The following is a 27349-nucleotide window of genomic DNA, read 5'->3' on the forward strand; positions in this document are numbered from 1 at the left end:
ACGGAACGGAAGGTTCAGATAGGACTAGCATATCATCAATCCGAGAACAAGACTACAGCAGGAGGGAGCGAGGCTCGCGAGCCCTTCGATTCAAGATCCGGCTCGGTAGGTCTCGAACGCAGCGTTCATTCGTTCGATTTGCCCAGGGGTGAACTGAAAGAGAAACGAAGAGAAGGAAGAGTGAGTTCGTGTTGAGACGAAGCAGAAGTATCGAGAACGAACCTCGGTGAGGCAGCTGCGACGGAGTCGAGGGAGGGAGAGGGAGAGAGTCAGTTTCTACGATGGAAGACAGACTTGTGAGGAGGACAATCTTACTCGTCGTCTGAGTAGTCCTGTGGAAAGAGGGAAGAAATAGATCAGGCAATGGAACGAGAAGAGAGAGAGAGAGAACGACGAAAGGAAAACGAACCATGAACTTCATCGTCGCAAAGCATCGAAGGCGAAAGACGTGTCAGTGATCTCAGGACTCTTCTTTTGGATGCGTTGAGAAGACTCACGTTATGGACCGAATCAGATCCTGGAGCTAAGATGCACGTATCCTTGATCGTTGGGCAGCTGAGAAAGAAAACGAGGAACGACGCGTCGGGTCGCCTGCTCAGCTCGATGGTTCGACGAGACGAAAAGGGAAAGAAGGCTCACCCGTATGTTGCATTGAGCTGTCTCTATTAATTGCCAAGAGGAGGCGAATCGGTCTCGAGAGTCCAAGGAATGAGAGAGATGAAGAAAAAAAGGGGACGAACTGGTGTGTCGGCGACGTTGTCTCCGTTTCCTTCGCATTCTCCTGAAGAAGATGCAAGATGGAAGGTCAGCGACGAGAGAGGATGTAAAAGAAGAATTTTTTTGCCTTGAAAAGGGTGGTAGCTGGTTCGCGAAAAGGAGAGGAGGTCAGACCAGGAGTTGGAGGACGACGCGTGATGCGTCGAAGAAAGACGGTTGAGACTCACAGTCCGAGCCTGGGGACGTTGAAAAGGCGTAAACAAAGACGGATGAGCTCGATCTACGCTTGATGATGGTTTCGGACGTACCAATGTCCGATCTGAAGGGAAAGAGGAGCAGTTCGAGGTCAGTTCGGCGCGTCGTCGGTCGCTTCTTCTTCTTCGAAACCATTGAACGACGCACCTCGTGAGTAGCAGTCCTCCCGAGATTGTAGACTCCAGAGTTCTGATAGTTTCGAAGTGAATGTATCAGCCTCGTCGTCGAAGAGAAAGGCACAAGGGAAAGGGAGGATCGGCTCACGATCCCAGGGAAAGTATCGAATCTGAGGACGACACCGTCACTCGTAGGATCCGTAGTGTAGTTCCAGGGGAAGGTAGCGTAGCTGCGAGAGGAAAATGCCAACGGGATGTCAGGATCAGTTCAAAGGAAGGGGAGGAAAACGAGAAAAAAACGGCGGAACGAGATCGAGGATCGATGGAAAGCTAGGAAATCGTCCGACTCACCCAAGAGTGCTGGAAGACAGACGAGAGCAAAGTCAGACTCAAGGCCCGAGAAATGAAAGAGATATGTGATTTCGAGAACGAAGAGGTAACTCACCCGACCGTAGAGAAGCCAACCGTCCAGATGTTCAGATCCTTCGCTGATCCTCGCGCTGTCGCAGCTTTCATCTCGGTCCTGTTCCAGAAAACAGTGCTTCAGTCAGTTTTCTAACCGTACCATAAACTAGAGAAGCTCGCTCAGACGCACGCGTAGGGCCTGGAAAGACGAGGGTCGATGATCAGCCTCAGATGCTCAAACCGCGACGCGACCGTCGAAAAAGCTCAAGCTCACAGTCCTTCCTCTGTGTTCGTAACATAGTGAAACCAGATCGGGTTGGTAATCGAATTCACGTCGACCAAGTCGAAGGAGAATCCAGTTGAGTCGTAGTCCTCGTTCAGAACGGCAATCTGCGCCTCGACGTCCGATTGACTGAGACCTCCTCCTTCCAGAGAGGCTGTAAGAATTTAAGAAAGCCGAACGAGGGTCAAAGGAGGTTAACTCGAGAAGTGCAACGAGAGATTCTTACAGTTTGCCTGTACAACATGGACGTAGACTGAAGGAGGATGGAGGGAAGGAGGTCAGTGAGGATGCGGCTGACGACGCGTCGTCCCTTCTTCCACCTCAGCCGCTGTCTATCGAGACGGTTTCTTACCATCGATGGTCTAGAACAGAGACAGAGGGTTAGATTAGAGCTTCGGCATCTATTCGAAACGAAAGAAGGGTGCAGAAAACTCACAGTCGCCCCAGGAGCGATTGGAGCGAACGAGACGTTTTCTCCAGGTCGAGCATTTTCGCTCTCGATCCTGCTGATGGCGTACGAGCTGAGAGCGAGGAGCAACGCTCAGCTCACTCGATTGTGAAAAGGAGGAAGGCTAGAGGAAAGAGGACTCACACCTGTGCTTCTGCATCGAGGTCAACGACGGACGACGTGCCGCACTCTCGAAGAGTTTGAGGTGTAGGAGGGAGGACGATCGTAGTAGGGGCGGAGTGGGTGACGATAGGTAAGAGGGCGAAAGAGAAGAAGAGGATGTTTGGGAAGATCATCGTCGTGGAGTTGGTTTGAGAAAAGAAGGGAAGAGAGATGGTGGAGGGTGAGGGAGAAGAGAAGAAATCGCGCTCCCCTCTTACTCTCAACGCTGCGAGCGTTCTTTAAGACAGGCAGGGTTACGAATGAGAAAGAGTTGATGCCGAGGGAAGGAACATCGGCTGTGAAAGAAAAGGATCCGACGTCCGATGCGTTTCAGCCTCACTGGCCTCGAAGGCGTGAAGCTACGACGACAGCTGCTCTCTCTCCATGTAGAGAACACTGCCAGAGGCAATATTGAAGTCCTCCGCTCTCGCCCTTGCCCGTCTCGACCAAAAGATGCGAAATCAAGCGTGCATCCATCGACCTTCCCCGTTCCTCTCCCTCCCTCGCTTCCCTCGCCCCTCCAACCAACCCCATACTGTTCCCCAGCACCCAGGCCACCTCGAGAGCCTTTCCCTTCCAACTCCCTCTACCAGAAGCTCTTCTGGATCCTCCTTCCATCTCCCGTCAGGACCTGCTTCCAAGGCATCCTCTCTCGTCGAAGGTCGTAGTCCTCCTGTTGGAATCTGCGGAGTGCTGGGTTGTGAGCGATTCGGGAGACAACGAGAGGAGGGAGAGAGAATCTGGAGGGGTGAAGGGAAGGCAAGGTGGAGATGGAAGAGGACGAAGGAGGAAGGGAGGAAGGAAGGAGAGGAAGGAAAGTCAAAGGTCAGCTTCGATGGATTCGAGATCTTGAACGACGCTTGAAGATTCAACTAGATCGCTGAGAGTCGCATTGAACTGCTACCAAATCCGAGAGCTACATGCCACTATGTTGCTCTCTGAAAGATAGCAAACGGCGGAGAGAAGGAGAGATGTCGAGCTCGCAAGACGAAAAGTGCAAAAGCTCATTCCTCCTCCCTTCCTTCCCTCCCTTCCCCTGCCCATCGCAAAGAGAAAACTCGTAACTCACTTGGTTCCCAACGTAGTATTCGTCCAAGCCCCTGGGTTCTGCATCCTCAAAGCTTTAATCTCCGCCTTGACCGCCTCTGGAACGACATACTGGACGGAGCTGTTCTCCAACCCTTCCTCCTTCCTGTCCAACCTCGGAGCGAGATGGCCGTAGCCTGGAACCCTCTGCCATCCCGTAGGCAGAACTTTCCCGGTCTTGGAGAGGATGGGGTTTAACGGAGTGACGGTGAACTTGTTGCTAGGAACCGTTGGAGGAGGGTTGTAGACGAAGGTGGCTCCCGAGGGAAGAGGAGCGACCCAACCTTGAGGGTGGAGGAGCTGCTTGAATTTAGGGACATTGGCGGGTTTAGGGACGTGGCGGATGGAACGACGAGAGGTGGTGATGGCAGAGGAGGAGGAGGAGGAGCACGCGGAGGCTGAGGAGCAAGAAGAGCGGAGGGAAGGGAGGAAGGACATGGTCGAGGTTTGAGGAAAGAAGGAAGAGGAGACGGCGAGAGTTGTTAGAGGGCTGGATTTGGTTAAGAAATGTTGGAAGCCTAGTTTTCAGTCTTTCAGACTTAGGGAAGCTCGATAAGATTCTCCCAGTGCTCAGGAAAAATATTCCTAGGCTCGAAACCCCAGTCAAACTCGAACCAAACCACCTCCTCTCGAGTCTCCTCCCAACTCCCACGTCATATCCGTCTCCCTTCCTTCCCTCCTTGCCTGCTTCCCCTTCCCTTCTCTCTCGCCCTTTAGCTCGCCATAGAACACGATGGACTACGAAGGGACCGAACTTCAAGAAGCTTACGGTTAGTAGCCTCCTTCTTCTCTGCCAGAACGACGAGCGGCAAGCGAGCGAGCTCGACTCGCTGACCTCCTCCCTTCCTGCCCTCTCCTCCCTCGGATTCCTAGACTTCCTGCTCAAGTTCATCATCATAGGAGAATCAGGAACAGGGAAATCTTGCCTGCTTCACCATTTCATTCAGAACACTTGTGAGCTTTCCATCGCTTCCCTTCGAATCGGACGTTGAGCTCGACCCCTCCCCTCTCTCGGGCTAACTCTTCTCCTTACTTTCTTCCTCTTGACAGTCAAGGAGAACAGTCAACATACGATAGGAGTCGAGTTTCAGAGTAGGACGATACAGATTGGAGAGAAGAAGGTCAAACTGCAGGTGAGTTCAGAGGAAGCTGAAGCGAAGGAAGGAGCGTCGAGCTCGGGGCGGTGTTTCGATGGACGAGTTTGGGGTCGATGGACGCGACAAAGCAGCTCGAAAGCTCCAATACGGGAGCACAACGTGGTAGATGCTCCCAGTCTGGTCTTCCGACTTGCCGGAGGGTTGGCAGGAGGCTGAGAGGAAAGGAGCAGGGAGGTTGTCCTCGGACGCCGCCCAGGGCGGAGGTCTAGCTTCCTTTCTTCGCCTGCTTCCTCCTCCTCGTGCATGCCCATCGAGCCAGATCATTATCTGGCTTGCAGCATTGTCTCCGGGTTATCTCAGTCTTTTGAGGGAGTTTCAGAGCGGAAGGGACGAGCTAGACGCACGGAATCGCCCCAGCTTCGACCCATCTTCTCCTCTCTCGACATCTCCTCGAGCGACTATTGCTAACCTCGTTTGGTTCTGTTCTATCTCTCTTTCTCTCTCCGTTCAGCTCTGGGATACAGGTTCGTTACCCTCATTCGTCGTTCCGAGAACTCCAGGTTCTGCGTGTTCACCTCGCCCTCTCGCTGACTCTTCTTCCTGCCTCTCCTCGTTCTCAACCATAACAGCTGGTCAAGAACGGTTTCGATCAGTAACACGCTCCTATTACAGAGGGGCTGCGGCTGCGATACTGGTCTACGACATCACAAGGTTCGTCTCTGCTTCGTGTATCTTGATCGTGAGAGTCTCATCGCGTCGTCGACTGGGAGATTCGAGCCGACGCTCTTTCTTCTCACGCGCCTTTCATCTTCTCGATAGCCTTGTTGACGACCGTGTTCTTCCTTTTTTCTTTCGTTCCGCTTCACGCTCCTCCTCGACCCTCCTCGCTCCAAATCAGACGGTCGACGTTCCTCTCCCTTCCTCGCTGGCTAGCAGACGCTCGAGCTCTTGCATCTCCACATCTCCAGGTCGTTCTCGTCGGAAACAAGCATGATATGGAGGAAGAGCGAGAGGTTGAAGTACTGGAAGCCTCGAGGTGGGCCAAGGAGAACGTTTGTCCCAATTCCCTCGATCTGCTTTCCGCCGCGTCTCTCTCCCTCGCTCACGTTCCTCTTCGTCGCCAACAGGACGTCCTCCACCTCGAAACCTCTTCTTTAACAGGCCACAACATCTCCGCTCCCTTCTTCCTCGCCTCTCGCTCGGTTCTTCTCTCGATAGAAGCAGGTCGCTTGGATCCGGAGAACGACATCGGAACGGGAGTGAGCTACGGAGAGAGGCAGTTGAGGAGCGTAGGCAGCAGCTCCATGTTGAGAGGCAAGAAGGGTAGTGGGAGGCGAGGGAGTGTGAGCCTGAAGGAGATGGTGGGGAACGGCAAAGGGAAGTGCGGGTGTTGAGCTTCTTCTCTGCCTCTTTCTCCCTTCTCGTTTTTGTACACGATCCGGTCTTGGTCCACCCCTTCCTTCCCTTCTTTGTACTACTACCTTATCTCTCAGTTCACGACTACTCTACATCATCAGCATAAACTCACTCACTTAGTTCTACTTAGTAACGATCTTCCCTCTCTGGGTCGACGTGCCTTAATCGCTCTCGCCTCTCTTAGTTATCTTGCTTCGCAGTTATCTACTCCTCACGCTCTCTCTCAAGGGCTCTTACCCGTTCACTTCTTGATACCCATTTATCTCTCTTTGCTCGTACGTAGATGTCTAATGTGAATCCTCGTTCGTTCGCTCGTTCTCTCACGCGTTCAACTCGTCAAAGATCCCCACTCCCTTCTTCCCCAACGCAGTGGCACATGCAACCGCCGTGGCCCCAGCCTTGATGAATCTTCGAACACTCTTCGAGTCCGTGGCTCCTCCGATTCCGATGAGGGAGATGGTGCGAAGAGAACCGTGGGGGGAGGCGGAGAGGAGGAGTGAAAGCCGATGAACGTTTCTGTGAGTGAGAAAAACTACAATGGATCAGTTCCTGCTCGAGTCCATGAACTTCCTCATCATGCTGTAAGAAGACGAAAGTTAAGACTCACCCAAGAGCTAGTGGGTGGACGGCTTCGCCTCCCATTCCAGCGAACGAATCGACGTCAAACTCTCCCTCTCCACCATCCGACAGCTCACTCCCCAACCCCAGGACTCCACCGAGAGTATTACAGCACGCGAGATACGAGATCTTGGAAGCAGATCCATCGACAGCGACGGTAGTTTCGAGGTACGCGACGAGGTCGTTGAACTGCCCGATCTGCACGTAGGGCGGCAGCTTGAGACCGAGGGTTTGAGAGGAAGGAAGGGAGGCGAGCATAGGTGAGAGAAGAGATGGGAAGGATTGGAGAGGAGTGTAGGCTGGTGGTGGGTGGTGAGGTATGTTGGGCTGCAATGCGAGCGAGATGAGGATCAGGATCAAGGAGGGAAGGGTCGACTCAGCAAGGGAGAGGAGCTCACGCAAGAAGTGTTGATCTCTATTCCGATGCGTGAGACCTTGGAATCAAGGTCTCCCAACTCCCTTCTGAGGTTCACGATCATCGAAGCCATCTCCGAAAGCTCGTCGCCGGAGGAGGAGGTGATGGCTGAACGGAGGGGAGGAACAGGTCGAAGAGGTCAGCGAGCTTGTTGAGGTCGATGCAAGAAGGAAGAAGAGCTCACAGATGATGAAGGGTTTGGTGGAGGAAGGGTTCTCTTCGAGGATGGTCTTCACGGCCGAGATGTAGTAGGGTAGGGGGTGTGGAGAGTAGCCGTAGGTGTTGAACGAGGAGGTTGAGCTCTTGAGGAAGGCATGCTGGACCGCAAGAGGTATGGAACCGTTAGTTTTTGACTGACATACAAAGTAGTACGCTCACATCGACTCACTCCGTGAATCTTCAAGTCCTGAGCGAATCCATCGAGCGTAGAGGTCCTCGTAACGACGGCGCCTGTCGAAGGAGAAAGGTAAAGCTCACGAAGCTGTTCGATCTCTGAGCTCCAAGGGCAGGACGAGTTGAAAACCTGCGTAGAGAGGAGGAGAGTGTGAAGGGGAGTCGAAGGCATGGCTGTTGGTTGTTGTGGAGAGGGAGAAGGGAGCACGAAGGAAGGAAAGGGAGAAGGTGGGCGTCTGAGGCTTCGGAGGAGGCGTCTCGTTTTTGTTATCTCCTCCGACGTTCGAGCTCAGATTTCTGACGGAAGATCTCGGAGATTTTCATCAAAGACACATCGGGCATCAAAAGGAGATCAAAGCACGTAAAAAGAGAAAGAAAGGGCAAGGGCACAATATACAAGGGAGAGGGAGAGAGAGGCCTAAGCCTTCGTGATCGTCTCAGAAGTCGGACCCGTAGTCGTCGACGTTGGAAGCAGGAGCGAGGTCGGCAGTGCTCATGAGGGATCCTCGGTAGGCAATCTCGTCGGCTCGAGTGAGCTTGTATCCGTTGGCTTTCCAGAGGTAGAGTCCGAAGAGGGCGCTGAGGGAGAAGAAGAGAAGCGGCGGTCGTCGTGAGCTCCGAGACCGCGACGATCTCCCGTTCGGGCAGTATATCAGCGAAAGTGTACAGGGGAGGAAGGCAGTTTGTGACCTCGGAGGGAGCGAAAAAAAGCGCTCAAAGAGGCGCGGAGAAACAGAGCTAGCGTCGTCGAAGAGGTGAGAGTCCGATTGACGCGTTCCTGGAGCTTCTCGGATCCTGTATGTAGAGGGCGTCGAAAGCGAGCATCGAATCAGCAGTGCTAGACTATTCACCAGGGTGTTGAGATCGAAATGCGAAAGGTATGGAGCACTCACCAGTAACAACGCGTTCAAAAACAACGTTTAACAACCTCATCTCCCGACCCGCCTCCCACTCCTTCCTTCTCGTCTCCCTCAGCGCGAGTGAAACCTCGGCCCACAACGCATCTCGAGAAAATTCTTCCCTCGAGTCGGATCCTCAGAAAAGCTGCAGGGGTCAAGTATCTCGCACCGTTTTCCCTGGACGCGTCTCTCCTCCTCTTTCCCTTCTCCCAACTCTCTCTCTCTCTCTCGACTCAAGATCCTAGAAAGCACGTACATTAAACTCCCCTCTACTCCCTCGAAAATCTACCCTCAGAACCATCCCTTCTTCTTCTTCCCTCCTTCCACCTCTCCCTTCCCGCTCCCACCCTCTCCCAACCTCCCCACTCCCGCTCCTCCCTCCCACTCTGCCCTCGGCGGTAATCCCGAGTACCCACCCCCAACGCCATACGAAGCGTACTCATTCCCTCCCATGGGAGGTAGACCCGAGTACTGTTGCCATGGAGGTTGCTGTTGCTGGATCTGATGACGGTGATGCGAAGGTTGGGGTTCGTGTTGGTGAGAGGGAGGTCGATGGGAAGAGCGGTAAAACGACAGAGCCGAGTTGAGGACGATGGTGAGGAAGGTGAGGGTTACGAGGGTGAAGGACTGCCGGTGGTTGGGCGAAAACGAGAAAAGGTCAAGGTCGGAGAGAACGGAGGAAGAGGGGAGAAGAGAGAGAGAGAGAGGAAAGGGACGGAACGAACCATGGTTTTCCAACTGATTGGGTCGACGAACGAGTTGACTACGCCAGCGAAAGTTTCAGCTCCTACTTTGGCTCGACCGACGATGGTGGGGTCACGATTCATGCCTGTGAATCAAATTGGCGAAAGAAAGGAAGGGAAAAAGGGTGAGGACGCGTTTCGACTTCGACGAAACGAAACGAAACGAAGCGAGAAGAACGAAAGAAGGAGGACTGGGAACGAACAGTATTCCCAAGCTGTACAGGACGCTTGCCTGTCGAACCGAAGAAGGATTCGAAGCGCAGGAAAGTCAGCTAGGAACAAACGGAGCGAAACGAAACGAAACCGAGAGAAAGACCCACATCCCAGGCACCCTCCTCTCGGGATCGCACTGATTCGCCAAATACAAGTTCGTACACGACGCGATCTCTTGAAGAATCTCTGCATCATCATCACCAAACACAACGCAACCCAAGTCAGCTTTTCGCCTCCTCAAACCCCACTCTCGCTCGAAGGAAAGGAGAGAAGGAGACACGAACCAAACGACACCTCCTCGACCTTCCTCGCGATATCACTCTTCACCGTCAGGATGAACTGTACCGCCAGGTACAGCAGGATCAGAACGAGGGAGAGGTTGAAGAAGAATTGAAGGTATCTATTTACAAAAGCACGAAAGTGTCTGTCAGCTCGTTCGTTTCGTTCGACGCGTTCCACCTCTCTCTCCTCTCGTTCGATGGAGCGATTGAACTCACCCGAGAAGGATGTAAGGGATCTCCCCATGGGAGACCGTCCGTCCTGGAAGATGAAGGTTGAAGTTCTGCGTGTTGCTGTCGTTGTTAGGGCTGTTGCTGTTGGTTCGTTGAAGAGCGTTCGAGGGGTTGTTTCTGGACCTCCTTGTCGAGCCACCGCCGTTCCTGCGAGAGGAGGAACGATCGTCGTCCTGTTCCAACCGAACGATCCAATCCAAACCCACCCAACAATCAGCTCCTGCTCTCTCTCTCTCTCTCTCTCGTACCAAATCAAAGCAGAAAACGACGGGAAACTCACACTTCTCTCCTCACTCGCACTCCCCTCACTCTCGCTCCTCTCCGCCCTCTCCCTCTCCCTCCTCCTCAACCCGCCTCCATTCCTCAAACTCCCACCCACACTTCCCTTCTTCTTCAGTCCGCCATTCGCCCCTTCGCGTTTCCTCATCTCCCTCCTCACCGCTCCCGAAGCGACCTTCCTCGTTGGCTCTTCCTGCTCCTCCTCCTGCTCTCCTCCCGTGCTCGTTCCAATGCCGTACCAACTCGCTTCCTCCTTCGGCTGCGCTTCAGGTTTCGTAGGCGTACTCACGTCCATCTCAACCTCAGGAATCCCAAACACCCGACTCGTATTCCCGAAATCGAACGAGGAAGGATCGAAGGTGGATCTCCTCCCTCCTCCTCCTTCTCCTTCTCCAGGGATCATCGCTCCCCTCGGCGCACTCCCTAAAGCCGACGCTCCCGATCCCGATCCCGAGTTGTTGTTGGTGTGGAAGAGGAACGGCGAGTCAACGAGCGGGGAGGGAGCTGATTTGAAGGGGAACAACGAGGGCTGGTTGGGTTGGAAGGAGGAGGAGAAGGGCGAAGGGGAAGGGTCGTAATGAGGTCCTGGTGTAAAACGATTGCACGAGGAATAAAGGTTGAGCGGTGGAGAAGGTTAGCATGGAGATGAGAAAGGGGGTCAAGGAGGAGAAGGAAGCGAAGGAAGGAAGGAGAGACGAGAGAGGAGTGAGCTCACGTTTCCGGGGGTTCTCAGGCTCCCATTCCATAGGACCTGCGGTAGAGCGTCGTTCGGATGGTTGAGTGGAGCGAGTAGAGTGGAAGGAGGAGGAGGAGCCGTACATCACTACGCTCTCGCAGGGAAAGGCCAGGAGGAGAGGGAAGGAGGGAAGGAAGGAAGGGAGTTTGAGGACGTGGCCGTTTGGGAGGGAGTTTCGAAAAGAAGTCAACCAACTCTCTTCTCGATCTCGCTGCTGTTTTCTTTTTCGCTTGTTTTCGTTTTCTCGGAGTAGCGACGAGGAGTAGAGAAGGTAGAGATGTCACCAGAACATCCCAATTCAAAAAGAAAAGCGAAACAGATCCAAAACTGCTCCAAGAAAAAAGCGAGAGGAGAGGTCAAAACGAAGGGCTCGTCGAAACGAACGAGGCTAAGAAAGGGTATGCCAAACGAGAAAAGAAGGCGTAATCAAGAGAAAGGAAAGAGAACCTAGAAAAGCATCAAGCCCCAGTTCCCAAACCCTCCCTACCGAAAATCAAGAGCCGAGAATCAGAATCAAGAAGTTGAGAAGAGCGAAACGAAACGAAAGAAGAGAGGTTGCTACGGTAGAGACGCGAGTCCTTGCCTCTGGATCAGTAAGGTAAGTTAGAGAAAAGGGAAAGGGTGGTGCAGTCACGGGGAAGCTACGACGAAAGAAAGGTGAAAAGCAAGGGAAGAGGACGGAGGCAGCGAAGGGGAAAGTGCAAAGAGAAAACGGGACGACGACGAAGGAGTTTTTGGAGAGGTTGTTTGGTGTTGGAGGTTTACTCGTCGATCTCGTCGCAGAAGGGGAGGGACTCGTAGGACTCCTGTTTGCGAGAAAACGAGAAAAGAAGAAGCAAAGAGGGAGGAGACAGTCAGCAAGGCTTGGTCGGTTCGGAACGCGACGACGGACGACGCGAGAAGGAAGGAGAAGAAGATGGGACGAACCTCCTTGGCGATGTACGAAGGCTCGGTTTCGCTGGCGACGACGACGGTGCTGGGGTAGGCGTAGACGTCGGAGGAGACACAGACGACCTCTCCGGTGTAGAGGTTGGAGCAGGAGGCGTCGATCTGAAGGAGGAGAAGGAAGAGGGAGGGAGTTCGTCAGAACGGAGGTTTCGAGGTCGAGAGAAAGCGAGAGCTGCTAGATCTCGATAGGGAGAGGGAGCAGTGGGAAGAGATGAGTTGGAGTGGGAGCAAGAGGGAACGAACCTGTCGGTTGTTGGCGTAGAAAGCGGTCGAGTTGGCTCCGGAGGAGGAGATGACGCTGGCGCAGGTGCTGGAGGAGGGAAGACCAAGCAAGAGGGAGAGGAGTCAGCTTTCGAGCTCGTCTACAGAAGCGTGTCCATCCCTCGTCTCTACAATCGAAGAACCCAAGTGACCCTCGAACCCTGCCAAGGTCTGGAGACCGGGGGGACGAGGAGGAGCAGGAGGTCGAGGAAGGGAAACGCAGTGACTCACTCTCCGGTCTTCACAACGTAGATATCAGTGCAGTCGAGTCCGGTAGATCCGAGGCAAAGGCTCTGTCCAATCTGTAGATTCCATGGCGCAAAGAGAGAAGGTCAGCACAAAGAAAGAAAGAAACGGCGGAGAAGGACGACGAGAGACGCGGAGTAGGAGGGAAGGAGAACGAAAGGAACGAACGGCGAGGTTTCCACATCCATCGTTGACGTCGTTGTTGTTCATCGCGAGCTGGAAAGTGGAGACCTTCTGGGCAGCGGCTGTGTATGTGTGTTTCATCGAGGGAGGAGAGAGAACAAGGAGGGAAGGCAGGAGAAAAGGAAAAAAGGAGGGGCGTTAGTAAATTGGGTTGTTCTCCTCGATCGATGAAAGGGAATGCGAACGAGACACGGTGTTGTTCGAGGAAGAAGAAAAAAGGGTGGGAATGAAAGGGAGGTGGTGGGAATGGGATGAGGAAGGAGGTTGGGCAGAGATGGAGGGAACAAGGGTAGATGTTGTTGTTGCCCCTGAGGGTTTGATTGAAGAGAGGGAGGATCGACTCTCGCCAAGGGGGAAGGGAGGGAACGAGAGCGACGAGACTTTGCGTGCCTTGAAGCCTCCTTCCTTTTCCCCTTCCTCGCGTTTTCTCGTCTCTTCAAGAGCTGCATCCAGAGAGAGCTCGTTCGGATGCAGATGAAGAGGAGATGGCGGAGGAGGTGGCGTTGACCCCTCGAGAAGGAGGGAAGGGAGCGAGGAAGGAAGGCGAAACGAGGAGGAAGAGGGGAAGGAGCTCGAGAGGAAAAGGGATTCAAACACGTACAGATGGAGTCACAGATGTCACCAGCAGAGACGGTGTAGGTCCTGGTGCAGTCAGCAGCGAAGACAGCTTATACGAAAAAGAACAAGAGAAACAAGATGCGTCAAAGGGGAGAGATTCAAAAGGGAAGAAGGAGGAGGAGGGACGCGCGCTCACCTGAAGCGAGGGAAAGAGCGAGAACGAGCGACTTGGTGGAGAACATAGTAGGGAAAAGTTGGAGGTGGTTGGAGAGTTGGTTGGTGAAGGAGTGTTGGTGTGGTTAGAAAAACGAGTGTGGTGGTGGTTTGGCGAGAGGGGAAGCTGCTAAAAAAGAAGGAAGGAAGAGGTCGATGCGGTTGAGAGGAGAACGAGGTCGGACTCTCCTCCTTTGTTTTGCTTCGTCTCCTCGGCGCACGAACCAGTCACCCCCTTCAAAATCAACTAAAAAAAACTTCTCCTCAGACTCTTAAGTGCATGCTTGAAGATCTCCCCGTCTCGAGATGTCCTTCGAAACTCGTTAATCTGCCTGAGGGAGCCGTCAAAGTCGAGGATGCCGATGAGGAGGTGAGCTCAACGCTTTTCGCTTCGTCCTTCCCTCCTTTCGATCCCTCGCTCTCTGTCTCTTCAAGACTCGTTCGCTTCTTTTGCTCTCTACAAGGCAAAGCGCATACACTCCTCTCTTTCCTCTCCTTTTCAGCTTGTTTGCAGCGCGTCTACAGCCTTCGCTGACTCTTCCTTCTCCTTCGACTCTGATCCTCCCAGACGTTCGACCTCTACAGCACGCTCAGTCTCCTCTCCAAATCCTCAGCTACCACTTCCTCCTCCAACTTGGGAATGGTCGATGGCAAGAAGGACGTCTTGACCATCTCCTTAACCATCAATCCTCCTTCCTCCTTCTCGTCTTCTTCTACCACCAAAACCTCGTCGTCCAAGGCGACCGGACGCTCCTCCAAAGCAACCCACAAGAAGGGCAAGGCGGGAGCTGAACCCATAGAGATGGACATCTTGATTGCTCAGGATATGCAGAGACTCCGAGGAGCAGGAGGGGATACAGGTTCGGTCGTTTGGAGGTCGAGGTACGGTCGTTTCTCTCTTTCCTTCTCTTCGTCTCGACGCGTCTTCCCTCGCTGATCTCCTCCCCTTCTATCCTTCTCCCATATCAATCTCACCACCCACTTCTTCCAGTCTCCACCTCCTTTCCTTCCTCCTCCCTCAACTGCACTTCCCTTCTTCCCAAACTGTCCCGTTCCTCTCGCCGTCCCTCCTCCCCTCCGCGACCGTCCTCGAACTAGGCTCCGGAACCGGTCTTCTCGCGATCCCTCTCGCTCCGTTCGCCAAGAAATGGGTGTGCTCCGATCAGGAGGAGTGTTTGAAGCTGGTAGCGGCGAATCTGAGGGCGAACGGGTGTAGGGTTGGGAGCGGGAACGAGGAGGAGGAGGGAGAGGAGGTTGAGCACGAAAGGCCTCATGGGCACGGGCATGGACATGGGAAGGAGAAGCATGCTACTGCTGGATTGAAGAAGGAGGAGGAGATGGAAGGGAAAGGACCGAGAGTGGGAGTGGAGGAACTGGATTGGTTCGGGTTTTTGCCTTCGTCGTCGTCCAACGGTTCAACTTCAACTTCGACACCGCACCCGAACCCATCGCCACCGCTCTACGACCTCATCGTCTCTTCGGACTGTATCTACAACCCACATTTACTTCGTTCGTCCCGGTCTCCCTCCTCTCCCTCTTCCCTTTCTCTCTTCGCTCACGTTCTCTCTCTCTCTCTCTTCTCTTCTTCCTTTCTTCCTTCCTTCCTTTCCGTTCCCACCACCACCACCACCTCCCCCTCCTCCAGCCCCCCTCCTAGCAACCCTCTCCCACTTCTCCACTCCCAACCACACCGTCGTTCTCATCGTTCTCGAACTCCGAAGCGCGGACGTGATCAGAGAGTTTTTGGAGCTTTGGTTGGAGGAGGGCGACGGGAGGTGGGAGGTTTGGAGGCTGACGGGTAAAGAAGGAGAGGACGTGGAGAGGGAGGGCAGTTGGGGAAAGGGTGGAGGGAGGTTCGTGGGTTGGGTGGGGTGGAGGACGAGATAGAGGGAGAGGCGAGGTGAGAGGGGAGGGAGCGGGAAGGGTTCGGGAGAAAGGAGATCTGTGAGTACGCGTTTTTCAAGTGATTCTGAGACAAATCTTCCGTGCGTGCGAGATTCGTGAACTGACGAGTTTCCCATCTTCGTTTTCTCAGTCGAGTGCGTCGACGAACGGACCTTTCCTGGACGCGTCGCTCATCTTTTCGTCGTTCGGATTCGACGGCCAACAACAACTCACCTTTCCTCACCCCCCTCAACTGCTGGACTCTCCTTCTATCGCCGTCTGACTCTCACTCTCGAAGACTCTTCTCGCCTCTCCAACAGCGCTCGATCAAGAGAGGCTCTTCGACCCGTCGTTTCGCTTCCGACCTCGCTACCCGCTTCCCTCGTTCGCCGCCGCCAAGTTCCCTCCTCTCGGCTCTTTCACTCCTCCTCCATGAGTCCAGGCGTAAGCCGGCAGAGCGGAGGGAGACGTCGGCACGTCGTAGGCAGGATCTCGTTGGTGCATGCATGAGGGAAAGTGCGGTCGACACGGCTCTCGCATCCCCAACTCCGCCACTCGTTCGTTTCATTTCCTCTTGTTTGCATTCCCCGTTGACTCCCATGCTGACCTTCGCACCGCATTTCGACTATTCGCAGACGTCCCTCTTCGACGGTCTCCTTCAAACCACCACCACCTTCCATCATCGAATTCCTCCTCGTTCGAGAAATGGTCGCGCTCTCCCTCTCCCTCCCCACCTTCGTTCCTTTTGGAATGCGACAAGCTCATCGATTCGTCCTACCTCCTCCTCCTACGACTCCTCCTCTCGACGATGTTGAACCTCGACGCTCAGACGAGTCTTCGCTTCGTCTTCCTGACCTTGCAGCCGAGATTCAATACGGTTCGTCCTTCAAGCTTCAAGCTCAAGGCCCTCCCCCTCCATTGCTTCCTTCCAGCTTGAGCTGATTTCTCTTCCCCTTTTTTCTCTCAACAGCCATCATCTCCCACCTCTCCCGAACCGACCTCGTCGCCCTCTCTCTCACCTGCCCTTTCCTCGCCCAAACCGTCGCGCCTTTCCTCTGGCGAACGATCACCCTCACAGGAGAAATCCCCGACCTGTGTCCCCTCTTTCACTCCCTCCACTCCACCCTCCTCGCCAAACCCTACCTAGCAGCGTACGTCCGAAGCTTCAACGTCGAGCTCGGAGCAGGAGAATTCGCAGAGGGAGGCGAATGGGAACTCGTCGGACGACTCGCCTCCCTTCTTCCCGACGTGAGAGAGCTCGACTTGAGGAGTGACTCGGTTGGGAGGTGGAAGGGGATCTGGGATCCCTTCTTGAGGAAGGTGGAGGGGAGGAAGTGGGAAAGGTTGGAGAAGGTTGCGGTGAAGGTGTTGGTGTCGGAAAGTGGATTGGTGAAGGAGTTCCTGGAGAGGCACGGAGGGATCAAGAGGCTCAACCTCAGCCTTACCCATATCTCGTCGGTCTACACTACCATCCCTGCTCAGCTCAATCAACCTTACAACGAACTCACCTCCCAGTCGGAAGAGGATTGGACGCTTTCGCCTGCGAGACTTCCGGAACTCGTCGCCAACCTCTCCCTCGACGCGTCTTCCCCTCCTCTTCCTTCGCCGCCTCCCTCTCAACCACTCCTCCCCGACCTCCTCTCCCTCCGAGGAGCAGTCCTCACCCTCTCCTCCATCCTCTCCTACCCTCACTCTTACTCCAACCTCGAAAGCGTCGAGTTCGATGTCGGTCATCCCTTCGGCGAAGAAGCGAAGCTTCGAACAGCAGAGGAGCTCGAGTCGTGTTTGATGGGGAGGACAAGCATCAGGAGATTGGTGTTGAGTGGAGGTGTGAGACCGGACGAGAGGTTGGTGCAGAAGATTGCCAGAGCGGCGCCTCAGCTGGAAGAGTTGGACATCGTTGATTCGTGAGTTGATCCCTCTCCTTTCCTCTCTTTCTCTGTGACGCGTACTGACCTGACTTTTCTTTCACTCTTCGGCTTGATTGCTTCAGCATCGGATTCTTCTACAAGCCTCCCATCTCGCCTCTCACGCCAGCTCAACTCTTCGATCTCCCCGAACTCAGGGTGCGTCGCTCTTTCTCCCTCTCTCTCACACACACACCGAAACTGACCACTTCCCCTCTTTTCATCACAGAAGCTCTACCTACGAGCTTGGGGATACCTCGACACCTCTCTCCTCTACCCCGTTCTTCCCTCGTTGACTCCTCTCCCGCCAAACTCCAACCCCGTCGAACGCGTCTCGCTCGTTTCCTTCCGGTACGAAGTCGAGTTGGAAACGAAGGAGGATGGGTACAAACAGAGGGTGGGAGTGTTTAAGGAGGTGAGTGAGTGACTTATCTTCCTTCCTTTGTTGTCGAGGAGAGGGAGGTAGTTGGCTCGGGGACGAAGAGGGCGAGTTGGAACGACGCTGAATCGCTTGTGGCTTGCTTTGGTACTCCTTTACAGCTGCGTGTCGTTCAGCTGGGAAGGAAGCTGGGAGAGGCGTTCGTTTATGCAGGAGAGGTGTGACTTTGGCTAAGACTGGACGACGCGTTGAGGGATCAGTTTTCTTCGTTCTCGTTTGCACGCGACTGCTTCCTTGCCTCGAAATAGTTGGTGTCTCTCTCTCCATGTAGTTTACACATATCTGCATTTAAAGGACTCGAAACATGTCTGATATCTCTGCATTCTTTCCCTCGAGAAGTGAGACGCGTCGACTCGAAGGCGGTCGTCAACTCCTCCGCCCGCTGCCTTTCTCTTCCTCTCCTACCTTCAAAATTGAACCAAATCTTAACCAATCCTTCCCATTATCTTCTCATCAAGCTGAACACCTTCCTCGGCTCCATGTAGGAGCGAAAAGGAGACTAAAAAGTCAACCGCAGTGGCCTCCTTCGAGGCTGAAAGACTTCGAAATCTCGAGGTCACCTCCTTCCCTCCCAACTCCCTCCTTCTCTTCCCCAGATGTCCGCCTCTCTAGGCAGCAAACGGAAGCGAGTCACCCTCCCAGCAGTGATCAAACCTTCCGCTGCACCTTCCATCAAGTTCCCCAACGCTCAGGCTTTCAGGGATGCTCTTAGGGAAGCGGAACCCGAGGCAGCAAAGGATGGTGAGCTATAATCCTTCCTTCCTTCCCTTGCTTCTCTTCCTTCCTCGCTTCCCGTTCGAGATCTCTCTTCGAGTTTATACTGATGCGTGCGCTCGATCGTTCTTCTTCTACAGCTCTGATTGCCATTCGAAACCAACTCACGGTCAAGTTTGACGAGCCTCCCGTCTCAGCGACGGATCCCAGAGTCAAGCTCGCGAACGAGTACCTCGAAAAGAGTCCTGGAGCAGCAGAGATCTTTGATGCTTGGGATCTAGCTATTAATGTGAGATCTTCTTTCATGTATACTTCCTCTTCTCCCAAGAATAATCAAGCTGAACGGTTCTCCTTCGTCTCCTCTCGCAGACCAACCATCCTCTCCTCCTTCCTCTCCCTCTCGCCGCCCTCTCGTCCCTCATCGCCCTCCTCTCTCCTCTATCCTTCTTTCACCCTCTCCTCTCCCCGATCCTCACTCGTCTCATCTCTCCTCAAATCATCCGATCCATCACCCAATACCTCGCTGGAACTCGAACGGATCTCATCCTCGTCTCCCTCAAAGCTCTCGCCGAATCAGTCAAGGTCGGAGAACGATGGGCTGGAAGGGTTTGGGAAGCCCTCGCTGGGTCCGGAGGAGTGAATGCGAAGGTCTGGGGGAAGCTGCTCGGGATGAGGAGGAAGATTTCTTCTGGTGCCGCAGGAGGTGACGAAGGAGGAGGGAAGAAGTCCGGATCCAACAACCCTTTCGCCTCCCCCGACATTCGAGTCCTCTCCCTCAACTTCCTCCTCTCCCTCCTCCTCTCTCCTCACCTCCCCACCAAACTCGCCATCCTCTCCCAATCTTCCGTCATCCGGGCCATGTTCAAACCCGTCCCGGAAGATCACGTCCTCGTCGTCCAACGTCTCCTCCAGGCCTGGTGGGAGGTTTGGTTCCTCGAGAAACGAATCGCCAGAGGAACCAAGGTCGCTGCGTTCACATCGGACGTGGTGGGAGAGATCTTGAAGCTTTACTCGTCCGTGATGAGCAGGAAAGTCTCGATCGGAGGGGATGCAGGGATCGAGGGCTACTCGGCGAGATCGCTCGGACACCACTTCTTGATCTCGATCCTGACGGTTCCCGGAGCCGGGTTGTGCTTCCAGGATCAAGGGTGGTACCCGAGAGGATTCGAGTCGGAGACGGTTGAGGATGTGGAGGAGGGAGGAGGAAGGAAGGGAGGTGCTGGAGGAGGCGGAGGAGGAGGAGTTCACAACAAGGTCGTTCGGGAGGTGTTGAGGACGATTGGATCGGAAGGGCTGGTGGGAGACGAGGACGGAGTTGCAGAGCTCGTTCTCAAGATTCTCGAAGGATCGCCTGAACTCGTTGCTAGGTGAGTTCATCGCTTTTTCAGGTCTCATCTTTCGACGCGTTCGAAACCTCCCGCTGATCTCGACCTCCCGTTTCCCTTCCTTTCTTTCTCCTCTTCTTCAGCTACTGGGCCAGCTCAGGAATCACCCTCGATCCTCGACTCTCTTCTCGATTCCTCATCTCCACCGCCCACCTCTCCGCCATCGTCTCCCTCCCCATCCCAATCGCTTCCTTCAGGATGCCCACCCCTTCCTCCTCCGCCGTCGCGTCGACTTCCAGCACTCCCACCCTCCAAGCCTTCCGACCCACTCCTCCTCCTCTCAACAACATCATCGAGAACATCCTCCCCTCCATCTTCCCCAAGCAGTTCTCGACCAAAGGTCTCCTCTCGAAACACCCTCTCGTTCAGCAAACCACAGCCGTCACCCTCTCCCGATGCCTCTCCAAACTCCACCAAGTCCTCAACACCTTCCTCGACGTTCAAACCTCGCTCGAGGAGGGAGACCACGGTCTTTGGACTGTTCGACGCGTCGAGATCGAGAGGGAGATGAGGAAGAGGGTTCCCGATGTTCAGACGGTCGTTGGATTCGCAATGGCTGCTGCTAAGACGGCTTCGGCTGCGACGACGGAGGAGGAATCCACTCGAGCAGCTGTCTTGACGGAGGCGGCGTTGAGGCTCCTCAGTCTCTACCACTTGACGCTTCCGGCTCTCGTTGCGGAAGCCAAGTTCGACGTTGGGAAGCTTTTGGTTCCCGGAGGAGAGAAGGGGAAGGGAAAGGAGGAGGTGGACGCTGTGGGTGGTACTGGAGATGGATGGGGGTTCGCTAGGAGCAACGTGTTCGGAGTGGAGGCTTTGACTCAGCTTCACGTCCTCAGGTTGGTCGGAGAGGGAGGAGAGTTCGCTTGGGGAGGTCGTGCCGGTGAGTCTCTCGTTTTATTTCCTCGAGCTATATTGTTCATCTAGAAGTTGACTCGACTCCTTCTCTTTTCGTTTATCTAGGTTCATCTCCCAACACCTACATCTACCACCTTCTCGCTCTCTACCTTTCAACTCCTCATCCCGCAACCCGAACCACCTCGTCGGCTCTCATCACTCGACTCCTCTCCTCCTCGGTCCTCTTCGAACACGACCCATCGGAGATTACCATCTGGCTCGAAAGCATGATCTCGAACCCGACCTCCTCGATCCAGGACGTCGAAGAATCCGCCACACCCACCGAACCCTCCCTCTCCTCCGACAACGAAATCCTCCTCACCTTCCTCGACGATTCTATCCGACGATGCCTCAAGACCCCTTACAAGTACCTCGAGGACTCTCTTCACTTCGTCGTTTCCACCGGAGAACCCATCAGCCCGAAGGAAGCTCCCTCGCCCCTTCTCGTCACCCTCCTTGAACAGCTCGCCGCGAAGGTCAAAGGAAAGCTCCTCACGCCCAAAGAGGTCGCTCCCATCGCCGCTTACATTCGAAGGCTGGCTTTTGGACTCGTTGGGAAGCAGAGGGATTTGGCCTACGGGGAGGAGGTTGCGAGGAGGTTGGACGAGAGTTTGGAGAAGAGCGGAGGAGAGGAAGTCGCGTTGGAGAAGGGCCTGTTGAAGAAGCAGCTGGGATACCTTACTGGAGCTGGATTGGCGAGTGAGAGTAGCTCGAATGGAGGGTCTATGGATGTTGACGAAGGTGAGTTTGAAATCGAGTGCAGTGTAGCGTCCGAACGAAGGAGTCATGTCCTGATCGTTCTTCTCTTCTTCTCGCTCTCACAGTCTCTCCTCGAAACCTCATGGATCTCGACCCTTCCCACGGAGACACCTGGACTACCCTCACTTCTTCCGAAGGTCTCTCGACCCTTCCCTTCGCCTACATCTTCCTTCACGCTTCCCTCCCTCAGCTCTCCGACGCGTCGACTTCGACCACCATCCTCTCGACTCTCCCCTCCGCTCCTTCCCTTCCTCTCCTCCAAAGGTCCATCCGACACGTCACCCACCGAATCACTGGGCTCCTCTCCCTCCCACGTACCAAGTCCTCGAGCTCGAAGTCCAAATCGGCAGTCATCTCGGACGAGGTGGCCAGTTGTCTCCAAGGGTGCTTGAGGGTCTTGAAGGGCTTGGTGGAGCGAGTGAAGGAACTCCCTGGAGGAGCGAATGATGCGTTGAAGAGGGAGTTGGTTGCGGATGCTGGATTGAAGGAGTTGTTGATGATGGAGAAGGTTCCGAAGGGTGTTCGAGCTGGTAAGTTTGTGTCGACCCTGTTTTCTTTCGAGCCGAGCTGACCTCGTTCTTTCACCTTGTTCGTTTCTTCTTAGTTCTTGCCGAGGTTGTCGACTCGTGCTTCGATGCTCGTTCGTCAGTCGATCGTCAGATCACTGCTTCGTACCAGGATTGGGCCGTCACCGTTTTGGCAAAGACGAGCTTGAAGTCGCTCTCGAAGGTGAGTCTCTCTTCTTTCCTCAATCGTCCTTCTGAGCTCGTCTTGACGAAGTTGTCATATCTTCTAGTACGCCGAGGCCTGTGCTCCCTGGATCCACTTCCTCGCCCTCCCTGCCCTCATCGCCAGCGCCGATTCCGTCCTCTCCATCGTCAGCGTCGCGTCCGACGAGAAGACCGCTCCTCATGTCGCTACCCTCCTCCTCTCAATCTTCACCGCCTTGAAGAAGTATCCTACCACCCCGGCTACCCTCTCCCTCGCCAAACGAAGTCTTCCTATCCTCCTCCCTCTCGGAATGCTCACCACGGTCGTCGATCTCCTCGAAACCTCCCTCCCGCTCGGATACTCCCCGGCCGCTCAAAGCTCGTTCACCATCAAGGACGCAGTCATCACGGCCGACTCTACCGCTTCAGGATCGTTCGTCGCATCCTCTTCCTCCCCGGACATCAGCATCGACTTCGATCTCTTCGCGGGAGGACTGAACGACGAGAAGGCAGCCCTCCTCGCACCTCTCCTCTACCAATCCGAGTCGGCTCGAGAGGTCTTCGGTCGATGGCTTGCCAGCAACCTCGAGAGCGTCCCCTCCTCCTCCATCCACGCCCTCGCCTCTCCTTTGGCCGCCTTCCTCGACGTCAACTCCTCGAAATCGGACCCATCGAGCACGGAGGGATGGAAGGCTTGCGAGATCGCTTTCCCTCGTCTTCTCGCTACCTTCCTCGTCCTTTCGGCTTCATCGGAACCCACCGTCGCCTCGACCAAGACTCGAGAGCTCGTTGGAGAGTCTCTCGCCTCCCTCGCTCAGTTCAACAGCGAGGAATCGGCAGCCCTCATCGAGTCGAGTCTCGCCGGAGTCGTTTCGACCACTGCCGCTTTCACCTCGTCGGTTTGCGACCTCTTCCTTCGATTGGTCAAGCTCGGGCTCCCTCTCATCTTCAAGCCCGTCGTGGCCTTCCTCGACGCCAGCATGGAATGGCTCGTTCGACAGGTCTCGGGAACGGACGAGGACAGCGTCGCCGTCGTCGCCTTCTTTGGGTCTCTCAGTGAGTTATCTTTCATTCTCAAAGTTCTCAAGCCTTTTCTGACTCGACCTCTTCTCTCTCCAGACAACCTTGTCAAACTCCAGGTCGCGGGATCAACGCTTAAGACTCACCTCATCGAGCCTATCTTCACCGCCATCCTCCAGGATCGACTCACGTCCGAGTATGCGTTGGACCTCGTCATTAGCCTCGCTCCCCGAACTTCGATGAAGGTGCGTCATATCTCATTGCTCATCTCGATGCTCCCTCCGTCCTGACAGTGTCTCTTTCCCTTTGCAGCCCGCCATCGTCGTCCGAAACCTCCAACTCCTCCTCTCCAACCGATCCTTCTCCGCTATCCCTCTCTCCTCCACTCCTCGAACCCTCCGAGCCCGGATCGTCACCACCATTCGAGCTCTCTTCGACATGTCCCCAGCGACTTGTTGCCAGCCGGCTCACATCGAACCTCTCATGGCTCTCTATCGAGGAACTCCCGACCACACCGATCGAACCATCCTCTCCATCTTCCACCTCTTTGAACGTCATAGAAGGATCTCGGTCGCTTCCCTCCTCACCTCCTGGTCCCCCGATGGTCTCCCGTCGATGAGCTCGAGTCGTCGACCGTTGGACATCATCGTCGCTCTCGATCCGGCGAAGGTCCTCAGGACGTGCACCTCCTTCCCGACGCGTCGGTCGTTCAACCCTCAGGATCTCGACTTGGACGCTGGGGACATCGATTTGCAAACCCTCTACGATCCCGTCTACCTGCTCGCGGCTTACGCTGCTGTCCTCATCGACGGAGAACTTGGATTGGGAAACGAGTTGTCGGGTTTGGATTGGGTCGAGGTGGTTCGAAGCAACGTCCTTGGACTCGTTGTTTGCGCTTTGTCGTCGAGAAAAGAGGACATGAGGTCGATGGCTTCGTTCTTGATTGCGAAGACCTACTCGTATATCCAGGTGAGTTCAGCCTTCTCTCGCCCGAACTCTTGAAGCTCCCTCGCTGACTTTGCTTTCTTTCCTCAACTCGTCCTCTCCAGGAAACGATGTTCCAAGAGCAAACCCAACTCCTCTACACCCTCAACCTCCTTCGACACTCCTGTCCAGCTCCTTCCGAGGACTCGACCATCCCTCATCGATCTCCCACCGTCATCACCCTCTTCTTCGCTCAAACCCTTCGGTCCATCGGAAACCCCTCGTCGTTCGTCTACCCTGCGGCCAGTCGATTCCTCCTCCAGAGGCCCGAGGTCGATGCTGGAGACGTCCCTCTTCTCTACGGAATGCTCTACTCGAGTGACGATGGATGGAAGCAGGAGAGGTCGTGGATCGTGAAGTTCCTTCGTGATGGAATGAGATCGGCCGAGGTTCGTCGTTCACGCTTTCCATCCTTCTCAGTTTCGACGCCAAGCTGACTCTTCGTTCTTTGCTTCTTCTAGGACTGGCGAATCCTCCAACGAAGACACACCTTCTCCCTCCTCGCCTCCCTCTTCCAATCCACTCCCGATCTCCCCATCCGACGGCTCATCCTCGAGGTCTTCATCAACATGACCCAGAACCCGACGGCCTGCGTCGCTCTCGTTCGACGGGAAGGGTTCCTCTCTTGGATCGGGATCCAGATGGGTCTTCTCAGGGACGAGAAGGAGATCGTGGTGGTTGTGAAGGGAGGAGAGGAGAAGGCTGAGTTGGAGATGGAGGTGGAGGAGGTTTGGTTGAGATTGGTCGAGAACGTTGTGGTGAACCTTGGAGCTGAGGACGCGAAGAAGGCTGAGGAGAAGGGAGACGGGAAGGTTGGGAAGGCTTCATGGAGAGGAGAAGTGTTGGCTCTGGTTGCACGAGCTGTCAAGGGAGCAGGTGAGTGCAGAGACGCGTCCTTTTGTTGCGCTGAGAGTTCGGAGTTGATCCTTTTCTCTTCCTCTTTCCAGATCAAATCCGAACCCTCCACCTCGCCTCTTCCATCCTGCTTCGACTCTCTCTCCTTCCCTCCACCCTCGCTACCGTTACTCCTTCCCTCTCCTCCGTCGTCGACCACCTCTCGTCGCATCTCTTCGCTGTCGAATCGACCCTCGCCATCCTTCCCTCTCCTTCGCCTTCCCCTCGAAAGTCGCTCTGGATCTCGGAGAACCTCTTCGTTCCTTCGACCGACTCGTCTGGATCTGCCTGGTCTGGAACGGTCGAAAACCTCTGGAGAGCTGCTTTGGAGGTGGGAGCCGGAGAGGAAGGACTCGAGAGGGAGGTGATGGAGAGGTTGAGTGCGAGGTCGATGGTTACTGGAGGAGAAGTTGGATCTTGGGTACGAAAAGAGTGGGTAGGAAGGAAGGTAGTAGTCTAGAGTAGTAGATTTTTTAGTCTCTATCCCCATTTTTTTTTCCTTTCGGTTCGTCGCCGGACCGGTTGCGAATCTCGTCCGCCGTCTCTCTCTTCCTTCCTCCTTCCATCTCAACTCTCCCCCACCCAAACGATGCCTCTCTTCGCCCCTTCCTCCCTCTCCTCTCTGCAGTCTTCTCCCGGGCTCCTCGAAGGAATCTTCCCCTCTTCTACCAACGTCCCGAGCAAGGAGTTCCCGATCTCCCTTCAGATCGCATTCAACGGATCTGAGCTCGTCTCGTATGGAAACACCCTCCCGGTCTCGATTGCGTCCCACTTCCCAACCACAGTCAACTTCATCGGAGAGGAGGGAAAGGGATATACTTTGGTGCTCGCTGATCCAGGTCAGCAACTTCTTTGTTAGAAAAGAGACGGAGCTAAGCGAAGGAGGACGTCGAGCTGACCGTTCCTTCCTTCCTCGCTCCTCGCCCGTCCTCTCTTCAGACGCACCATCAGCAGCCTCTCCGACCTCTCGATCTTTCCTCCATCTAATCAAGCCCAATCTCACACCTCTTCCAGCCTCAGCTCTCGACGCTCTTGGTTCATCCGGCGTCGACGTCGAGAATCCGTCTCTGGTTTCGATCCCCTCCGAGGATCTCATGCCCTGGAGAGCGCCTGGTCCTGGACCTGGCTCAGGCGCGCACAGATATGGTGAGCTCTGAAGCTTCTTTCACTACCCTATCTTCCAAAGGCTGATATCTACCGTTCTCCGGCGGCAGTCTTCTTCCTCCTCGAGCAGCCGTCCAAGAAGGTCTCCTTCCCCGCGGACCACCCTCTTCGCAACGGTGCTCCCGAAGGAAGGAGGCATTTCGACATCTCCAAGTTCGTTGAGGAGCACCTGGGAGGAGCGAAGATCGTTGGAGTGAACTGGTTCGTGGTGGAGGCCGAGAAGGCGTGAGAGGGTCGACTGGCAATCATGATGAGTTTCCGTTCTTCGTCTCGCAGCGAGTCCTTCGTCTGCGAGTGTACATCCATACCGAAACCAAGATTACGAACCGAGAGAGAAACACAACAGAATGAAAAGCAAATGAGCGTCCTTGAATGTCCGAATCAGAAATCTACGCGTCCTCTCGTCCCTCCTCAGCCAACTCTTCGTCGCGTCTCTCCCTCCCCCCTTCCGTGTATCACCTTCCCTATGACTCCCACTCTAGTGCTCGTGCTCTTTCCTGATCGCAGCAACAAGAGCTTGGACGTGTTCAGGGTCGACGAACCCAACGGCTGGCCCAGCGATGATTCCTCGCTGGTCGGCGGGGAGGAGGAGCTGCTGGGCTACCGAGATGGGGATGGCAGTGTCTGTTTTGGTGACTGGCAGAGAAATTTATCAAAAGAAAAGAGAGACGTCAGCCTGGGTCAATATTTGAAGGGAGGGAAGAAGGAGAGAGACGAACTGTAGACGAAGAAAGGTCCTGAAACCTCTTCTGGGAGGATGCACTCCTTGATGGGAAGAACGATGGCCTGAGGAGACGCATGAAAGGTCAGGGATGGTCTCGGAAACGGATAAACTCAGATAGGACTCACCTTGGTGCTCTCTCCGGTGATGATCTGGCAGAACCCTTCTTCGAGTACGACGTGGTCTCCCGACGCGAAGGTGAGGAACGATCCGGCTCCGAGTTCGTGGTGCTGGCCGTCTTTAGCAGTGAAGTGGAAGGTCAAAGTTGGTTGAGCTGTGGGTGAAGAAAGTCGGAGACAAGAGAGGGTCAGAATGAACGGAGAGGCGAGCGGGGAAAGAAAGGGAACTGCAGGCGCGCGGACTTACGAACTATCCCCAGCTTCGAAACGTCGCAGCCTCAAACGACGAAGGGAGCAGCGAGTGAAAGAACGCTCTCAGGGGTGAGAGCTACTTCGAAGGGAGCAGGAGCGAAGTCTCCTCGGTCGAACTGATGATGGAGCGAAGTCAAAGTCAGCAAACGCACCAGGACGCGACGAGAGCTGAACGAAAGTCTTTTCCGACAGTACTGAGCTCTGCAAGAATAGAGAGAAGAGATAGACTTACTGTGTTTAGAATAGAGGCATGCTGGAGAGACGAAGGGTCAGAGATCAGTCAAGGACGAAGGAAAGAAAG

At 54.8% G+C, this 27349-nt stretch overlaps 10 protein-coding genes across 10 annotated transcripts; 4 read left to right on the forward strand and 6 right to left on the reverse strand.

Annotated features, from left to right (window-relative positions):
• Window positions 1–15: 15 nt before the first annotated feature.
• Window positions 16–2818, reverse strand: BDY24DRAFT_392729 (zinc metalloprotease). The gene is made up of 19 exons (XM_076640960.1): window positions 2369–2818; window positions 2213–2297; window positions 2129–2138; window positions 2003–2029; window positions 1768–1930; window positions 1684–1692; window positions 1534–1611; window positions 1440–1448; window positions 1237–1318; window positions 1120–1161; window positions 1026–1036; window positions 945–953; window positions 741–861; window positions 640–662; window positions 498–555; window positions 410–415; window positions 316–332; window positions 223–235; window positions 16–153 (listed from the first exon to the last, which is right to left on the reverse strand). The coding sequence occupies exons 1-19, from the start codon at window positions 2518–2520 to the stop codon at window positions 91–93; spliced, it is 978 nt and encodes a 325-aa protein (XP_076495545.1). The 5' UTR covers window positions 2521–2818; the 3' UTR covers window positions 16–90.
• On the reverse strand, window positions 2819–3961 carry BDY24DRAFT_392749 (uncharacterized protein). Its single transcript, XM_076640961.1, has 2 exons — window positions 3456–3961; window positions 2819–3126 (listed from the first exon to the last, which is right to left on the reverse strand). Exons 1-2 carry the CDS (start codon window positions 3908–3910, stop codon window positions 2973–2975), a joined length of 609 nt encoding a protein of 202 aa, XP_076495546.1. The 5' UTR covers window positions 3911–3961; the 3' UTR covers window positions 2819–2972.
• Window positions 3962–4105: 144 nt separating this feature from the next.
• On the forward strand, window positions 4106–6142 carry BDY24DRAFT_104433 (ras-domain-containing protein). Its single transcript, XM_076635813.1, has 7 exons — window positions 4106–4242; window positions 4346–4426; window positions 4523–4605; window positions 5081–5093; window positions 5199–5280; window positions 5468–5621; window positions 5697–6142. The coding sequence occupies exons 1-7, from the start codon at window positions 4206–4208 to the stop codon at window positions 5961–5963; spliced, it is 717 nt and encodes a 238-aa protein (XP_076495547.1). The 5' UTR covers window positions 4106–4205; the 3' UTR covers window positions 5964–6142.
• BDY24DRAFT_104389 (uncharacterized protein) lies at window positions 5935–7652 on the reverse strand. Its single transcript, XM_076635811.1, has 5 exons — window positions 7407–7652; window positions 7203–7335; window positions 7002–7126; window positions 6593–6930; window positions 5935–6501 (listed from the first exon to the last, which is right to left on the reverse strand). The coding sequence occupies exons 1-5, from the start codon at window positions 7581–7583 to the stop codon at window positions 6306–6308; spliced, it is 969 nt and encodes a 322-aa protein (XP_076495548.1). The 5' UTR covers window positions 7584–7652; the 3' UTR covers window positions 5935–6305.
• Window positions 7653–8472: 820 nt separating this feature from the next.
• BDY24DRAFT_104393 (Brr6/Brl1 family protein) lies at window positions 8473–10968 on the reverse strand. The gene is made up of 8 exons (XM_076635812.1): window positions 10773–10968; window positions 10059–10642; window positions 9764–9951; window positions 9551–9666; window positions 9374–9452; window positions 9257–9285; window positions 9036–9139; window positions 8473–8937 (listed from the first exon to the last, which is right to left on the reverse strand). The coding sequence occupies exons 1-8, from the start codon at window positions 10876–10878 to the stop codon at window positions 8602–8604; spliced, it is 1542 nt and encodes a 513-aa protein (XP_076495549.1). The 5' UTR covers window positions 10879–10968; the 3' UTR covers window positions 8473–8601.
• An 88-nt stretch (window positions 10969–11056) lies between these two features.
• Window positions 11057–13361, reverse strand: BDY24DRAFT_392761 (LysM peptidoglycan-binding domain-containing protein). The gene is made up of 7 exons (XM_076640962.1): window positions 13186–13361; window positions 13033–13098; window positions 12417–12493; window positions 12234–12304; window positions 11985–12051; window positions 11721–11843; window positions 11057–11599 (listed from the first exon to the last, which is right to left on the reverse strand). Exons 1-7 carry the CDS (start codon window positions 13229–13231, stop codon window positions 11555–11557), a joined length of 495 nt encoding a protein of 164 aa, XP_076495550.1. The 5' UTR covers window positions 13232–13361; the 3' UTR covers window positions 11057–11554.
• Window positions 13362–15497: 2136 nt separating this feature from the next.
• On the forward strand, window positions 15498–17524 carry BDY24DRAFT_104592 (F-box protein). The gene is made up of 5 exons (XM_076635814.1): window positions 15498–15643; window positions 15722–15963; window positions 16057–16993; window positions 17080–17152; window positions 17223–17524. The coding sequence occupies exons 2-5, from the start codon at window positions 15792–15794 to the stop codon at window positions 17418–17420; spliced, it is 1380 nt and encodes a 459-aa protein (XP_076495551.1). The 5' UTR covers window positions 15498–15643; window positions 15722–15791; the 3' UTR covers window positions 17421–17524.
• A 698-nt stretch (window positions 17525–18222) lies between these two features.
• URB1 (Urb1p) lies at window positions 18223–25347 on the forward strand. The gene is made up of 11 exons (XM_076635816.1): window positions 18223–18435; window positions 18516–19513; window positions 19615–20411; window positions 20492–21166; window positions 21250–21714; window positions 21789–21913; window positions 21981–22950; window positions 23014–23159; window positions 23227–23883; window positions 23964–24287; window positions 24360–25347. The coding sequence occupies exons 1-11, from the start codon at window positions 18256–18258 to the stop codon at window positions 25158–25160; spliced, it is 6138 nt and encodes a 2045-aa protein (XP_076495552.1). The 5' UTR covers window positions 18223–18255; the 3' UTR covers window positions 25161–25347.
• Window position 25348: 1 nt separating this feature from the next.
• BDY24DRAFT_104603 (YbhB/YbcL family Raf kinase inhibitor-like protein) lies at window positions 25349–26283 on the forward strand. The gene is made up of 3 exons (XM_076635815.1): window positions 25349–25631; window positions 25732–25938; window positions 26007–26283. The coding sequence occupies exons 1-3, from the start codon at window positions 25382–25384 to the stop codon at window positions 26183–26185; spliced, it is 636 nt and encodes a 211-aa protein (XP_076495553.1). The 5' UTR covers window positions 25349–25381; the 3' UTR covers window positions 26186–26283.
• A 151-nt stretch (window positions 26284–26434) lies between these two features.
• On the reverse strand, window positions 26435–27249 carry BDY24DRAFT_416180 (uncharacterized protein; the record flags this gene model as incomplete). The annotated part of the gene is made up of 4 exons (XM_076643555.1): window positions 26435–26592; window positions 26676–26742; window positions 26806–26951; window positions 27201–27249. Coding segments are annotated over 4 exons (420 nt in total), but the record flags the coding sequence as incomplete, so codon positions are not given.
• Window positions 27250–27349: the final 100 nt, after the last annotated feature.

The sequence above is a fragment of the Mrakia frigida genome, assembly GCF_051309035.1.
Source record: "Mrakia frigida strain ATCC 22029 unplaced genomic scaffold BDY24scaffold_20, whole genome shotgun sequence".
NCBI classification, from domain to species: Eukaryota; Fungi; Basidiomycota; class Tremellomycetes; order Cystofilobasidiales; family Mrakiaceae; genus Mrakia; species Mrakia frigida.